This window comes from Pollicipes pollicipes, unplaced genomic scaffold, assembly GCF_011947565.3.
Source record: "Pollicipes pollicipes isolate AB1234 unplaced genomic scaffold, Ppol_2.1 Scaffold_2165;HRSCAF=2529_pilon_pilon_pilon, whole genome shotgun sequence".
NCBI classification, from domain to species: Eukaryota; Metazoa; Arthropoda; class Thecostraca; order Pollicipedomorpha; family Pollicipedidae; genus Pollicipes; species Pollicipes pollicipes.
Window position 1 is genome coordinate 23,397 of NW_023596063.1, and position 17,881 is coordinate 41,277.

Consider the following 17,881-nt stretch of genomic DNA (forward strand, 5'->3'; position numbering starts at 1 on the left):
GTTACTGCAGTGAGAACGCAGGAGCAAATAAACAAAGACCCCTTTATGTTCCAAACCAAAGTTATGCTGTCCGCTAGAACCACGGTTTAGACCCACCGGTTAACTTTTCCACCTGCTATGCACTTGGTGACAATAGTTTTAGAACTCAATGATTAGAGGTATTGATCACTCGCCCAGGACAGGCTCTTCTTGTCATCCGTGCGGCGCAGCCTGGGCTTGAACTAGGCCACTGGTACTATGGCCTCGGCTTTGTTATCGTCTTGGATCAGTCCTTGTCCTCGTCTGTGGTCTGTGGAAGCAAGGGAAGTCCACACCCTCACCAGTTGCGCAGTCGGCCATGAATGTTTGCCTGCTGCAGGGGCACATGCGTTCGGCTGTGCGAGGAACAAACAGCTGTGGCAACACGGAGCGCAGGCTTCAGGGCTTACCACCAGGTACTAATGTCGCAAAAACATAGCCTTGCTTCAAATCTTTAGGCACACCACTACGTCACATAAACAGCTTGAAATTCTTAAAACATGCATATGTATATGCATGCACACGCTCACTTATATATATATATATATATATATATATATATATATATATATATATTCATTTACAAGCATAGATAGATGGATGTCTTCAACATATGTATTTTTCAGCTACCTTCTCATAGCAATTACTGCCAGGAACATGAGAAGTGAAGCTCACGTGTTCAGATACATGCTCACATACAGCCGGGTGCAGTCATGGTGTCGGTGTTCAAATATGGTCACGGAGCGCGGCGTGAGCGAGCGTGGGTGGAGTGGTGCCGGTGATCGGCAGTTCCGGGCAGACGCGACTCAGGAGAAGAGCTGATGCTGGGTGCCACCCAGCCAGGTACTTGAAGGGTACCTGGCTGGCTGGACGGACTCACCAACGTATCTGCTGAAGAGTCCGTTCAGGTGACTCAGTTGGTTAGGGCACTTGTCTTCCGATCCACCCACACGTGGCGGGCTGGGTCCGGGTCGCTTCAGGCGTCGCTATTTGCCTTTCATAGGCATGGCTCGCGACCGGAGACAGCAGACGCGCTAAAGGTTAGTGACGTCAGAAAATAGGACAGGACATGCCGAGCATTCCAGCGCGGTGAAGTTTTGCCACGTAATTCCGCCGTCGCCTGAAATTGCCCGATCAGATGGTAGCGGTCAGGGCTCACACAACAAGCACTGCGTAGCGTGAGCTCTGAACCCAGAAATGCATCCGTTAAAAGCGTTTGGATCAAACCTTGAAAAGGAAAGAGCCCGGCGCTGAGAAGCCTCTGCGCTCGTGACAAACATCGCACGCCAAGCGAACGGTGGTCCGCTTAAATGCAGCGCACGGTACACACTCAAACAGTCGTGCCGGCGCACACCGTCAGCCACGCTGGGTCAGCCGAACAACTGCTGAGCAGGCGAGGCGTGCTGACGACATCGGACACCCATCATCACCAGCCGGATGGTAAAGAATGATGTCCTCTGCACTTGGCCAGGGGACGGTCGGACGCTCTCTCTCTCTCTCTCTCTCTCTCTCTCTCTCTCTCTCTCTCCTCTCTCTCTCTCTATCTCCTCTCTCTCTCTCCTCTCTCTCCTCTCTCTCTCTCTCTCTCTCTCTCTCTCTCTCTCTCTCTCTCTCTCTCTCTCTCTCTCTCTCTCTCTCTCTCTCTCTCTCTCTCTCTCTCTCTCTCTCTCCCCGCACCCGCAGACGGACTGCACAATATGTGGCATGATGTGGACTTTGACCAGGAGTTTCAAGAGGTTGAAACTAAAGCGGTCCTAAATTTGAGTATGGTGAGAGATGCTAAGCCTTCGGGAGGCTCAAATTGACCCCCCTCCGAAAGGTTTTTCCAGAATGGTTTCCGCACGGCGCGGCGTAGCCGCGTCAAATTTTGCATAGCTGTAGATAATTGAATAGCAGATCGCTTGGTATCAAGAATTTAGACGTACCTTGTAAGGTCGTTTACTTATGGCAGGTCAAAATCAGGCTATGGTTTTAGCGAAGGCAATTTCTAGGAAATCCTTCAAACTGATCCAACAATGGAGTGTTAGACGAAGCAATACATCTCTGAGATGCTTTCGTAGGCAACATAACAGTTGAATGAGTAAATTGCATGACCTAAGGTCAGGTATGAAGGTCACACCAAGGTCAAAACCTACCTGTTTTGTTACTCTGGGGCTTACTATCTGGGATAGTCTCTGGTGCTCATTTCGAGTTTATTGATAGCAGGAACCGCATTATACATCTTCCATGGACTTCTTAGAGGTCAGAATGGGTCATTGACCTAAAATGACCCATGTCAACATTTTGTTTTAGGAACATACTGCCTAGCATAATATTTGTCGTTTAGTCAAATGCAAAGCTCAAAGCAATCTTGTATGATTTTGGTCATCTTGACCTTTAAAAAGTCAAACAAGGTCACTGACCTTGAATGGGAATGTGATATTTTGCCTAAAAACGGTTATCTAGGTTCTGGGGGTATTTTGGAGACCAACCTGGAATTTGACCTTGCTTGACCGTTTTTGACCCGAAGGTCATAATCTAGAAACGTGGAACTTTGACCTAAGTGATTTCACGTATAGGTCAATACACGCTGTAAATTTGGTGTCTCTAGATTTCTTGGTTCCCGAGATCTCAGAGGGTCAAATCGAAACCCCTTCACGCAAGCGAAGGGTATCTGGCCGGCCACCCGGGCGCGTGTTAAGTGATCAACTATCATAACGCTTTCAGTCCCACAATGACCACTGGCTGTCGTCACACACAGCACGGCGAAGGTCACGCTCACAGCATATCTTACACACCAGAAGGCCAGGATCGGGCTGGAGGCAACTGCATACTATAGCAGGAACAGAGCGCGTTGGTTCATTGGAAGAATATCTGCAGATCAGGATATCCGGAGTAGGAGCTCTTTTAGCGGTTCCAAACTGCGCAATGTCGATGGGGCGTTGGTTCTCGGTACTCGTGTACACACTCACACGGCCACAGCCGGACTTGTCAGCTTACGCCACCGACGGACGGACAGCCAGATCTGTGATCTGTCCGTCAACACCACTGCCTGCTTCACCACCAACATTGAGGTCATTTAACGAGCATTCTCTCGAGCTGACAGCAACAATAACAGAAAGCCAGAGACACTCGCGGTGGCATCAGCGTCCACCTCAGCCAGAGTATCTTATCAAATGTGAAGCGAAATGACACGACGCCCTGGATTAGAACTGAGTGTCATGAGCTCGCAACCTTACGTTTTTATTTTGTTTGGCAGAAATAGCCAGCCTCTGCTGTGATTGCAAGCCTGCATAAACTTGTATAGTTCTTATTCGTAGTTACTGACGTTTACAGGTCAACGGCAGTTGATGATTGGAGGTTACTTACCACGGCCTGCTCGTGTATTAGTGTGTTTTAGCTGGTAATATAATTTTTGATCGGGTTAGACTTGTCTTCTTCTTCTATCTGTTTCTATTTCTATATCTATATTACTAAAGGAACAATGTCTGTGTGTGTGTCCGTCAGTAGACCTGCAGTGGACCTGCAGTGTGTCCGTCAGTAAACCATTTCGGCACCTATGGCACTAACACACCAGGCATTGGCGCGCTTCAATGATGAGTGAAAGGAGCGAGATGATAATGTTTGGTGACACGTGCCAGATATCATGGCGCCCATGTGTTGAACTATGCATTTACACAATTTCGGTCTTTTGAGGGGCTTGTACGTTTTCATGATATCTCAGAAACCAGGAAATAAAGCGCACAGCGACTGGCATGCTTCAAATAGGTGGTCTAACGGGCAGTCACTGAAACGTGTACGATGTCACGCTGCACGTGTCATGTGCACGCGCACATTAGCTGTGAAACTGTATTTTGCCGATTTCGTCCGTTTTTACGCTTTACGCGGGATCTCCGCTCTTATGGCGCGCAGTAGCACGAGACTGGCAGGCTGCGATAGACCACTGAACGGGAAATTTCATGGCCACATGTGTCACAGGTGCGGGGTCGCACGTTGCACGTGTCGGACACACACGAGCCAGGAAGATGTCTTTTGCTCTTTTCCACGGGTTTACACGTTTTGTGCCACATCTCGGCACCCAGCGCGCGGAGCGATTGGGGAGTGGCATGCATTCATAACAAATGCAAGACACAAAGACGTTGCATGAATTGTCATGTCGCACATGCTGCGTGTAACGCGTGCCGAGCCAGCAGGATAGATTTGGCCGTTACCGGCCGTTTTTCACTCTTCGATGCAATGCCATGCTGTTTAATACAACAGCAGTACGTGCTGAAATCATTACAAAAGCTGACAGTTGATGGAAGGGGCAAAAATCAATGGCTACACCCCACAACCATTCCCTTGTCCCATGGAATAGATTCGGCTGTGCTGCAGAGAACGCGGCGAAATACGCTTTCTCCTGCCGGCGGCCGCCAGTGACTGCCACTACCGCGCGCGGCTTGCGACCGAGTCTTTTTCACACTACGCAATATTTTAGCAACCAGGATACCCAGAACCGTGATTCCAACTGCAAAAAGACTGCGCTAATGATACTTTCCAAATTTGCATTAGCGCAGCGAGGCAAGGGTGATGTGCTTGTATAATTACTAAAGGAACAATGCGTGTGTGTGTGGTGTTGGTGTGTGTGTTGTGTGTGTGTGGTGGTGTTGTGTGTGTGGTTGTGTGTGTGTGGTTGTGTGTGTTTGTGTGTGTGTGTGTGTGTGTGTGTGTGTGTGTGTGTGTGTGTGTGGTGTGTGTGTGTGTGGTGTGTCGTCAGTGGATGTTGTTTTGTGGTTGCCGGGCCGTGTACGTGTCAGGGTTGTGGTTGCCGCATGAACTTCGTCACAAGCTTTTTGATAACTTTGCAGCAACGAATCCGCGGTGCGCTTGACATAGTCGCGTCAAATTTTCGCATTTCGCAAAAATGGAAAAATTGAAATCGGCCGCTTTTAACGCGTTTTTACGCTTACCGTTATATCTCGGCACGGAAAGAAGGTAGAGGCCTGAATTTGGTTTTCCAATATTAACAATCGAAGCGGCTATACTTTCAGTGAACATTGCGGGTTTGTGCAACGTACTGTTGAGCTGCAAATTGCATGACCAACTGCAGCTGGCCGAGTTTTTAAAACTGAAGCTGAATACTAGCTGCTACCGTCAAAACTATTCGTGATCTAGCGTTGATAACTACATCAGCGTGTCGGCCGTTTTGTTCTGTCTCTAATGCGCCCTGTTGTTGATCACATTTTGAAAACGTCGCTCGCAAATGAGCACACACTATAGCGTTTCATGACGGCTTTTTCGCCGCGAAGGCGGCAAGCTACTGCCCCGGCTCCCGTTGTACGTCGTAGGCGTTAAGGGTTAAAATGGCCGTTCGGGCGGCGGGCTTTCGACTTTGTTCATTTTCTCGGCCTCTATATTGAAGAAAGAGCATGCTGGTGTACATTAGGTCTGCCCCAAGACCCTAAAACAAAAGGTATAACCGTCCGGCCGAATTCCATTGTTTCGACTGATGACGTCACAAGTGTAATCGACACGTAATGGTCACCGACGGATGCATGCCTACCGCAGTTTGTTTGGCTTTTTGAACAGGTTTTAAGGCTGGAGGGAGTTAAATATTTTTGGTTAGATCATAACAAGACTATTTCTCCTCCTAACAGGCCACAATATCAGCTCCAAGGTCTATTAACACGCGCCCGGGAGGCCGGCTAGATACCCTTCGCTCGGGTGAGGAGGTCAAGTTGAACCCTTGAGATCCCGGGAACTAAGAACTCTAGAGACATCAAGTTTACAGGGTGTGTTGACCTGTACGTGAACTCACTTAGCTTAAATTTTGAGTTTCCTAGCTTATGACCTTCGGGTCAAACAAGGTCAAACAGTGTTAGATTCCAGGTTGGTCTCCAAAGTGCCCCCCGAGCCTAGGCAACTGTTTCTAAGCAAAAGGTTAGAAGTCCATTTGAGGTTCGTGACCTTGTTTGACCTTCTCAAGGCCATGGTGACCAAAATCATACAAGACTTTTCTGAGATTTGCATTTGAATGAGCGACAAAGATGGCGTTAGACAATATGTTCCAAAAACAACATGTCCACCCGGGTCATCTTAGGTCAATAACCTGTTCTGACCTCTAAGAAGTCAATGGAATGTGTAAAATGCGTTTTCCGCTGTCAATAAATTCGAAATGAGCACTGCAAACTATCCCATACAGCAAGCCCCAGGGTAATAAATCAGGCTGGTTTTGACCTTGGTAAGACTTTCATGCCTGACCTTAGGTCAACGTAATTTGTTCACTCAATATTTGTGGTGCCTAAGAAAGCATCTCAGGGATGAATGGCTACATGCTTGCAGGGGCTGGGTCAACTGGGCGTTTCATTTCTTCAAAAGGCATATGCTCTTTGGCTAAGTGAGGATGCTGTGTTACGAACATATTGATTCCATAATGGGTAAGGTCAAGGTCATTCCATAGGTTAGCATAATATTTTGGTGCATTCATGCGACACATGATCCAAATATTTTTACATCCATTTTGCTCGCATAATGCAGCTTAAACGTCAGCTACAATTTTTTCTGGTCAGAGCATGCTCAAGATGTAGGTAACGTGCGAAGATTAGGTCATACGATGTCAACATGACAGGCAGTAGGCTAGTCATGTCATAGATGTTTCCGGATCGCCTATCCCACAGGAATCCAATAAAATTACTTTTAATCTTGCATCGGGTCATGTTAGTTCCTAAAGAGATCAAAACCTGTTGTTTGTCAGAACCTACTCTGACTTTTGAAAGACATTCAATAGCCATAGGCAGTCAAGGGAGATTCATTTTCAACCTGTTGTGTAAATAGCTACCACTCTGCTCATGTCTTGTTTGAAATGCAGATTTAGTAATTTGCAATGCGGTAGAAGTTTCAATTTACCGGCAATAAAGGAAAGCAAACTATTTCGTAACAACTGGACATTGCCCAGTGCACAGATCACCTTCATTTATGCATGAATAACACATTCTAGCATGATTTCCTCAATACCAAGAGCAGCCACACAATGTCCTTATTCTAAGCATCAGCAACATTGAGGAATACGTAGAAGACCTGGTCACAACAACCCATTTCTATGCAGTATGCCCAGTTCCTACTATTGGTGGCTTGTGGCACAGATGTTTGTCCAATATTCATGCACAGCAACACAGTCTCCTAACGGCTCTTCTCACTGCTTCTCACTGCTAGGACCGCGGACGCCCCTCTTTCCATGCTTCCCTCTTAGGCACCTGTCTCTGACAATTTCATTGCAGGTCCCTGGCAGATCTTAGCAAAAACAAGTTGAGTGTTATAGTTGTCATCAGCTTTCATGGAAAAAACAGTCTTTATGATACCTTTGATATAACTGGACTCATACAACAAGTTATTAAGCCTGGACTTCAAAGCATGTAATGGAACAGCTGCAAAAAATACATATCTCATCACTTTCATGGAAATTAGTTCTCCCTCACCACATAATGCTGCTTATGTGCACTTGCATGCCTAAGGAAGATGATGTGGTGATGAAAAAATGACGTGACATGAGATTCAGCCCCCAACAACCATCATATGTAATCAGATAGGATTGCAACTCAGCTCTATCCATAAATATACACAGCATTATAAGGTTTGCTAGCTGCCATTAATGCCAGGCTAATATTGCATGCCTCCAAATGCTTTCAACAAAACTAGACGCTAGTTATCTGAGTAGTGTCGGGATTAATTGAAGAGATGCATCAGCTTTACAATATAATAACAACAATATGGTATATTTTGTACCACCAGGTTCATACATGCCTTTGCAAATGCAGCCATCGAAACACAACACACACACACATGCACGCACACACGCACGCACGCACGCACGCACGCACAAGCATAGCTCAAGATAGCGGGCAAGGCACTCACAACTCGCTGCAATTAGCGGCCCAATGCCACCTTGCACTAGAATCATGAAACTAGAAAAAAGCCTGCGCCTTTAACACTACCAACAGGTTAACATGCGGCTACCGTACACACAAACAGCATCGTGCACAACGCACTTATTTAGCTTTCATGCCGAATGCACAAAAGCTTTGAACACATCACAATTAACTCCAACAAGCACTCCCTCAATCCCCCACAAAACACCAATAACGTTAACTGAGCAAATGTAAGCAACATACAGCGACGCGAGTCAAGGTTGGTGAAATTATTTTGTCTCTTCCGCGCCACGCATTTGGCACTTAGCAAAAAGGAACCTATGGCGATACACAGGGATGACAGGGGGCTGGTCTGCCCGGCAGTGGGTCGGCGGGCGGGTCGTGCGCGGGGCGGCATCGGCGAGGGCGTAGCGGTCGCCGTGCGCGCACAGGCGTGACTTTTGTTTCCCAACATTTACCATTGACGCAGGTATATTTTCAGTCGCATCGCGATTTTCTGCAACGCACCGTTGCGCTGCAAACTGCATGACAACTTGTAAAATGCCAAGTTGTAATAATCGAAATGGCACGGTCACACGTATGACACGGCACGGGATCACAGATGGATTTTGCTCTCTTCCACGGATTTGCACCTTTTGTGCCACAGGCACTTATGGCAATAACACACCCGACATTGGCACGCTTCAATGAGGAATGGAAGGGGCGAGATAACAATGTTTGGTGACACGTGCCACGTGTCATGGCGCCCATGTGTTGAATTATGAATTTACACAATTTTTGTTCTTTGAAGGGCTTGCACGTTTTCATGATATCTCAGAAACCAGGGAATAAAACGCACAGCGACTGGCATGCTTCTATAGGTGGTCTAACGGGAAATCACTGAAACGTGTACGATGTCACGCTGCACGTATCATGTGGCACGCGCACATTAGCCGTGAAACTGTATTTTGCCGATTTGGTCCGTTTCTACGCTATACGCGGATATTCCGCTCTTATGGCACGTAGTATCACGAGACTGGCATGCTACGATAGACCATTGAACGGGAAATTTCATGGTCACATGTGTCACAAGTGTGTGGTGGCACGCTGCACATGTCGGGCACATACGAGCCAGGAAGATGGCTTTTGCTCTTTTCCACGGGTTTACACGTTTGTGCCTCATCTCGGCACACAGAGCACGGAGGTACTGGGGTGTGCCATGCATTGATAAGAAATCGAATAGATGATGGCGTTGCATGACTTGGCACGTCGCACGTGCTGTATGGATAGATAGGGAATCAAACAAACAATCACGTGGCATGGATTGTAGCGCCACGTATGCCAGCCACGTATGCGAGCCAGAAGTTGATTTGGACGCTACCGACCGTTTTTCACTCTTCGATGCAACGCAGAACAGTTTGATACAACGGCACTGAGTGCTGCCATCATCCAAAAGGCTGACAGTTTATGGAAGGAAGAAAAATCACCGGGCATTCCCCACGAGTATTCGCTCATCCCATGGAACAGCTTCGGCTGTGATGCAGAGGGCGCAGGCGAAATGCGCTCACCCCTGCCGGCGGCCGCCAGAGACCGCCAGCACCGCGCGCGCTGAGGCCGAGCCTTTTTCACACTTTACGTGCTGTCTCGACAACCAGGGCACCTAGAACCTTGATTCCAATGGCGATGGTTGTTGATTGATGGTTGACGGTCGATGGTTGCGGTTCCCCTTCCCTCCCTCCGCTTGCTACGTTGCCCCCCCCCCCTTGACTGCAGTCAGACATGTACGCATCATTTGCATGTTCATATGATAGCAGTGTTTGACTTACCGACGGTGGTTGTGCAGTGGATGCAATATGAACTCGTCACGTGCAGTTTTAGTTAAAAAAAGACATGGCGCGATGGCAGCAATTAGCATGATCGCACATCCTGCTGGCCGTTGTCATCCCAGTGCCTCGACACGTGTTTGCACGATTCAGCCGATTAAACGTCACCGGGGGTATACTTTCATTGTCATGGCTCAAATGTGTCCTATTACGATGTTATTTGATGGCGTCATGGAATGGTTTTGTGACTACAGCAATACCTGGCAGCATCTAGCAGCCACACCTAAAGAATACCTCGAAACACACGAAAGCTGACGCCAACCGGCCATTCTCGTCGCGGGCGCTGTGTTGGGTGGCGGCAGGCTGTCATCATTCCAATGCCTCTAAACGTGTTTCCACGATTCAACCGACTGACGTCACCGGGGTACACTGTCATGGTCTTTTAAGACTTCCCTTTCAATGAAAGTGAAGCTTTCTGTGATATTATGGACATTTTCAGCCTCTTTTTTTCAACTCCACTGCTTTTTTATAGTTGAGGAATTTATACTTTTCCATTTAGATTTTGCATTGAATTAGTGGACCGCTATGGCGGATTGCAGCACTTTTTAGGCAGTTTTTGCCGACAGTTCCATCGGCTTGTCATGGGTGACGGCGCCAGGCTTTAAAGCGTACACAGGCAGACCTAACCGCAAGGGGATGCTTGTATTGCCCTGTCGTAAGGTGGTTGACGGGCCCAGGGACGGTGAGGTTGACGGTTGAGACGGTTGACGGTTGAGACGGTTGACGGTTGAGAGGACGGTTGAACGGTTAGACGGTTGACGGTTGAGACGGTTGAATAGTGAGTGGAAGTTTCATTTAGCATTGCAAATATCGAAAGGAATACTATTCCGAATCTGCAATCATTTCATCGTGGCGAAGGCAGGTAGGTATCATGCAGTGTGTTGCAGGCGCAGTGCAGTCTGTCTCCGAAAGAAGCAGTTAGCGGTGGAATATTTATGGAAAGGGTGGAGAGGGGGAGATGACTCGATTTGTACGTGTGAGTCTTACCGGCAATGGTTTGTACGTCGTTCCTCTCCATGCAGTCAAAAGCTGTTGCTTAAAACGCGCTCGGGTATGGGTCGAGTTAACTCCTCACCCCCCGCCCCCGCAAAGGTTTTTCTGAATGGTTTCCGAACGGCGTGGTGTAGCCACGCCCAATTTTTCAGCAGCTGTAGCAAATTGAATAGCGGATCGTTGATATAAATTTTGATGTATCTTCTAAGATCGCAGACCTATGGCAGTCCAAAGCCCAAGCCATGGTTTTCAGCGAAGGCAATTTCTAGGGAATCGTTTAATCTGATGCAACAGCGGAGGGTTTGACGAAGCCATGCATCTCTGGGATGCTTACTTAGGCAACATAAGTATGAATGAGCAAATTACGTTTACCTTAAGTCAGGTATGAATGTCAGACCAAGGTCAAAACCAACTTGTTTTATTACTCTAGGGCTTGCTGTATGGTACAGTTTCTGCTGCTCATTTCGAATCTGTCGATAGCAGCAACCACATTGTACATCTTCCATTGACTTGTTAGGGGTCAGAATAGGTCATTGACCTAAGATGACACAGGTCGACATTTTGTCTTTTAGCAGCATGCTGCCTAGTGTTATCTTTGTTGCTCATTCAAATGCAAAACTCTTGGCAGTCTTGTATTATTTTGGTCACCATGACCTTGAACAAGTCAAACAAGGTCACTGACCTTAAATGAGTCTGTGAACTTTCGCTTAGGAGCAGTTATCTAGGTTCCTGGAGCACTTTGGAGACCAACCTAGAATTTAACCTTGATTGACATTGTTACCAGATTAAAACTTTCACCCAACCGAGTTCATGTATAGGTCAACATATTCTGTAAATTTGGTGTATCTAGCTTTCTTAGTTTCCGAGATCTCAGGGGGTGAAATTGACCCCAGCACCCCAGCGAGGGGTATCTAACGGGCCACCCGGGTGTGTGTTAATGCTCAAATGTTTAATGTTGCGTCGAGTTGGAGGGGGACGGCTGCCCCTTTAAATCGCCGCCCGCAGGAAGAACCGCTGGTGTCCTGGCTTTTGGTGTCCCGGCTGTGACTTGGTTTGTAAAGGACAGTCCACAATTTTATGACTTTTGTCACCTTGTTTTTGGCGGTTTCAAGCTTTCGAATTTGTTTCCGCTTAAAATGCCGCGACAGGTCTTATCTCTTGAACGACAGCCACCCGAAATAAAGGCGCATGAAAAATCTGCCGCACTGTCAGGCATTCATTCACTTTCAAAATTGTCACCACCGTATGTCCAGGGCGTATTTCGGCATCTACCCTTTTGAGGCAGGTGCATCCTCGATGACCCAAAATGTCTGCCTGCTCGTGGAATTTTGACTGCCCAGGAAAGACAATGTAAAAGTGGACGGAAATCTTAGGAAGCTGGAAAGCATCATTCGTCGAATGACAGATGGATCGCATAAGCAAGATTGTTTGCCAGTAAGAAACGGCTTTAGACAGACTTTTAGCATCGCAGCCATGGCATTTCAATAAAGAGCGATAACAACGTCTATTGCCCTCCCCCCGCCCCGGTCATCAGGCTTCCTTCCCAGAAAAATTGATCAAAGTACGCTCTGAGCTTGGCCTCCCTACTTTTTGAAGCGTTCTTAAGCCCATGCATCCACACTAGACATATGTTGCATGAAGCAAACAAATACCTTTTTTAGGTACCACACCAAGAGAGCAGCCAAAATGCTGCCACAGAGAATTGACAACCATGTGGGGAAAACAAAAAATCTTACTCTGCCCCTTCCATGGGTTGCCGTGAAGGTCAACTTTTTCGATGAACTTGTATCTATGGTAGCATGAATTGCGTTATGTTTTCAATACATGAGAAGGGGTGCTAGTAGGCTAACGTGGCCTGGGCTGGGCTTCATTTGGACTGCGGCCTTGCTCGCAGTCAACATGATAAAACTGCCTACACCCGGAAATGAGCTACATACTTCAGTCACGGTTGAAAAGCATGCGGTGAGTTTGGCACATCATCACAACGGCGCGTTGGGTGAATAACTTACGTGGTCCGGCGCGTATGGTAGGCCCAGCGTTCTTCCTACTGCCGTTCACAACCTCAAGCGCAGCCGGGCAGCAGTCGTCGGAGCTCCCCCGGCGAATCCGAAACACGCAGTTATGCACAACAAACTGATTTACGCAATGTAGTTGCATTGTGTGCGCACATCCGTGCATTGTATGTGTGCAAGTGTGTGTCTGGAGAGAGAGAGACAGAAAGAGAAAGAGAGAGAGAGAAAGAGAGAGAGGGAGAGAGGGAGAGAGAGGGAGAGAGAAAATTGGGGCAAGGGGGAGGAAGCGTTACCGCGAAGAGAATGTCGGAGCAAATAAACAAAGAACCCCTTATGTTTCAGACCAAAAGTGTGCCGTCCGAGAAAACCACGTTTTCGACGCAGCGGTCAACTGTTTCAATTGCTGTGTACTTACCCAGGCCCATTGACGGTTGCTGACTCTTTGGCAGTGCCGAGAGGCTCAGGACAGGTTCTTCTTGTCATCCATGCGGCGCCCCGTGGGCTTGAACTAGGTCATCGGCACTGTGGCTGTGGCTTTGTTACCGTCTTGGATCTGTCCTTGTCGTCGCCTGTGGTCTGTGGAAGCAAGGTCAACATATACATACAGATACACACACACACACGCATATACATATATCTATATCTGTATCTAAATCTATATCTATATCTATATCTATATCTATATATCCAGGTTTGTTAAACGCAAGGGCGTATATACTCTAATATTCTTCTTGTGTGTTTGATCGAATGCTCGAGTTCTACATTGCTAACTGCTTAGAGTGAGTGCTGATCCAGAAATGTATCCATTCAACGTGTTCGGATCAAATTTACCGAAAAAGAATGCTAACCAACCAAACAGCGCAAGACTTTCATCGATAAAGACTGCGCGGTGCTAGCCAACAACTCAATATCATTGACTCACCCATTTAATAGACTCAGTAGGCTGGGCTCCCAGACGATCAGTATACCTTTTCGACTCATTTATCCATCTACTAACTCTTTAGCAAAAGGTGATAGATTGCTGCAGGTAGGTTTGCTACCTATATAATCTATTACGGTCGACTTCGCAAACGTCTTACCCAGGGAACGAAAATGTTAGACTTCGTTCGCAGGCTCGAGCGGTGCAAACAGTACAGAAGGTGTATTAATAGCCTAGGAACCCGATCAATTGCTTCCTAAGTGAGCGGTGACAGGCAGGCGGTGCGAGACTTTCATGCCACTCATGGCTGACCTGTGTTGAATGGATCAGAATTCATTGCCATTTATATATATATTATTATATATATATATCTATATATATATATGTATATACACAAAATATATATATATATATATATATATTATATACCATATATATAAACATATATGTATATACATATATACATATATATATAATGATATATATATATATATATATATATATACATATATATACATATATATATAATATATATCATACATAGTATATATATATATATATATATATATATATATATATATATATATTTATATATATATATAATGCATATTGTATATATATTACGAGCAAACCTTCTCAGAGGCACTTTTCGGTGAATACGATAGTGTGCCACTGTCTTCTTTTGACTTCGTTAAATATCTTGTACCGAGGTTTTCATGTTATGATCAAGCTTAAAAGAGCTTGGTTCAAAATTGGGTGTCAAAAAACGGTTCATCAGTCATATGCCATCGTGAATGTGACAGTTCAAGGCGTCAAGGACGACTGATCAACGCACATACAGATATTACAAGCTGCAAAAAGACGCTATGCACATTGGAGACACAACGGCCTCTCTTGCACCTCTTGATCTCCCACCTTCACTTTGCGACCACGCTACATCAAACGAAGACAGCTCATAGCCACGATCTTACTCGAGCTGACCTTACAGAGGAACAGCCCTGCTCTGCCCGCTATCTCTGCATCCTGGTCTGGTTCCAATGCCGAGAATGGAGCAGCCGGGCGGCCTCTCCAACCTCGCCTGGTCTGTCGTATTCCCCCCATCCCGCAGTGCCTGGGTGCCATGCGGTACAGTCTACATCCGATCCCCACTAAGGGCCTCTTGCGGTCGCCGTTTGTTCGCCACGGAGCGTTTACTTTCGCACAGCAGCCCAAAGATGTCCGACCACTCCGTCTGCAACCCACGAGTACGTTATATGCATGTGTGCATTTATATATATATATATACACACACACACACACACACACACAAACCACATCGACATCATTGAGGACGTATCGTTAGCTATAGCCAATGGCTTTTATAGGATGTCGCTTGTCAGTGCTGACAGCAGCTTGCAAACGCAGCGATGGCGGCGGCCTTTATGATGTTTTTTTGTGTTGTTCACATTCATTTCGGGGTTGTGGGTGTACGGGGTTGGACGGATGGTAAAGCTGGTCAGCTGATACATCCCGCGATTAATTCATATTGGCCTTATTTATAATCAGATAAGGCACAGGTATTGTATCTTGTTAATCGGGCTGCACTAGGCTCCAGGGAAAATGTAATTGTTCTACATTGTTTTGGCAGCGGTTATAAGCGGATAAAATTCCTGTACCCTGAAATGAATGACCAAATTCCGAATGCACGTGCACCAACTTCAACGTAGGAAATAACAAGGCACATGTGCTGAAATTGTTTCTGCGATGTCGCTGGTACGCCAGGCATGTTTAGGATATCACATTTTTCCGTCTCGAATCACGCAAGGGACCTTCAAGCGCGTACCGCCCTTTTCTGCCAGCACTCCCTCTATACTCACGAGGCCGTAGAAACCAAGATAACAGCCATGTCACTAGCGCACAGTTACGGACCACATATAAACCAGTGCGTTCGTCTTTTCTTGCCCACTGATTGGCTCATTTTTTAGCATTGCATTTGTTCACGCACAGCCATCGATGCGATAAAAAAACTAACTAAACACTGTTGCAACACCCAGACGTACACAAAAGAAACAGAATTAAAAACAGATAGTTTCAAATCTCCCCAAAGCGTGCATTTGGAAAGCCGAAAGCAATAGACACTCTCCCTTTCACAGAAAAGAGCGCGGGGTAAATAAATATTTGCGTGCGTAGCCAACATCCCACGCTAAGCGAACAGTGGTCCGCTTAAATGCAACGCTTGGTACACGCTCAAAAAGCCTCAGCCTCATCAACGATGCTCTCTCTCTCTCTCTCTCCCTCCCCCCCCCCTCTCTCTCTCTCTCTCTCTCTCTCTCTCTCTCTCTCTCTCTGTCCACTCAAACAGAGGCCAGAAAGCCCAGACTGGTCCAGGATCCATCGGACGTGCAGCAGCAACCGGCGCGTACGACACCTATGCTCCCGGCAGGCAGGACTCTTTCTGCGTCGGCGGCATGCTGGCCACGCCCATCAGGAAGAAGGCCGAGCCGAACTGGGTCGGGGGCCACCAGGGGCGCGCCCAGGTCAGTCACGCACGGCGTGCCAGAGCCTAGACAGCGGTTTGGCTCGCCGTCCGCCTCCGACAGCAGCCGGTACTGGCACGGCTCCGGGCCATAGTAGCTGGTGTTGTACACAGCTAGCTTCTCTTCGTCCATCACGTGCGTGGTGGTGCTCCGCTGGCGGCTGCACTCGCGGCAGGTGGCAGCACCGTCGGACGCCGGCGGAAGCCCACTGTGCAGGCCCATCGTCAGCGCAAACAGGCGATGCGGCTGGTGGCGCAGTGGGAACATGGGCAGACAGATGGGCTGCACGCCGTGACCCAGCGTCACCGGCTGCGACAGCTGCACCAGCGGCACGTCGAAGCGGCTCGGGTCGCCGCCGTGCTTGACAAAGTCGGGGTGCACGGTGAGCGAGTGGACGGCCACGTCCCTGGCCTCCGTGCGCAGGGTCGGGTCGTACCAGACACAATCTCGCCGGCTACTAAAGTCGTACTCGCCCAATCTGACCGTGCTGAGCGTGTAGCCACGGGTACCGAGTGCGCAGCGGGCCGACGTGACCACGTGCTGGTCGCTGATGAGCGCGCCCGAGCACGAAAAGACGATGCGGCCGTCGGGTCCTGTGAAGCCGAGCGCCACCAGCCACGGGTGGTCGCCCACGACGGGGAAGCCGCAGCCGAGTGGGTCGCGGCTGATCTGTGACTCGGAGCCGCTGCCCCAGAAGCGCAGGTCGAGCCGGCCCACCGCCGGATGGTTGGCCAGACCTGGCAGCAGCATGGTCTGCCGCTTCTCCATACTGATGCGCCGCCGGGCCAGGTCGGCCCCCAGCGCCGAGCCCGCCACCAGCAGCAGCACTGTGCACAATTGTACTCCACACATTGCTTGCGTCCGTTGCAAGGTGTGCCACTTACTCGAGCGTCGTCGCTTAATAACGAAGCCGCATTTGGTCACATGACGTAGACGTCACAGCCTCTGCCATTCGCAACCTCGGGCGCAGCTGGGCAGAAGTCGCTGGAGTCCCCCCGGTGAATCCAAAACAGACAGTTATGCATTATAAACAGATTTTCGCCATGCAGGTGCATTGTGCGCGCACATCTGCGCAATGTATACGCGGAAGTGTGTGTCGGGAGAGAGAGAAAGGGAGAGCGAGAGACAGAGAGAGAGAGAAAGAGAGAGTGAGAGAGAGAGAGGAGAGAGAGAGAGAGAGGGGGAGAGAATGGGCTAAAGGGAGGAAAAGTTACTGCAGTGAGAACGCAGGAGCAAATAAACAAGACCCCTTTATGTTCCAAACCAAAGTTATGCTGTCCGCTAGAACCACGGTTTAGACCCACAGGTTAACTTTTCCACCTGCTATGCACTTGGTGACAATAGTTTTAGAACTCAATGATTAGAGGTATTGATCACTCGCCCAGGACAGGCTCTTCTTGTCATCCGTGCGGCGCAGCCTGGGCTTGAACTAGGACACTGGTACACTGGCCTCGGCTTTGTTATCGTCTTGGATCAGTCCTTGTCCTCGTCTGTGGTCTGTGGAAGCAAGGGAAGTCCACACCCTCACCAGTTGCGCAGTCGGCCATGAATGTTTGCCTGCTGCAGGGGCACATGCGTTCGGCTGTGCGAGGAACAAACAGCTGTGGCAACACGGAGCGCAGGCTTCAGGGTTTACCACCAGGTACTAATGTTGCAAAAACATAGCCTTGCTTCAAAT

General features: G+C 48.2%; 1 protein-coding gene across 1 annotated transcript; it reads right to left on the reverse strand.

Moving 5' to 3' along the window:
* Positions 1 to 16,094: 16,094 nt before the first annotated feature.
* Positions 16,095 to 16,971, reverse strand: LOC119096761 (uncharacterized). Its single transcript, XM_037219683.1, has 3 exons — positions 16,565 to 16,971; positions 16,213 to 16,363; positions 16,095 to 16,172 (listed from the first exon to the last, which is right to left on the reverse strand). The coding sequence occupies exons 1-3, from the start codon at positions 16,969 to 16,971 to the stop codon at positions 16,095 to 16,097; spliced, it is 636 nt and encodes a 211-aa protein (XP_037075578.1).
* Between the last annotated feature and the right edge of the window lie 910 nt (positions 16,972 to 17,881).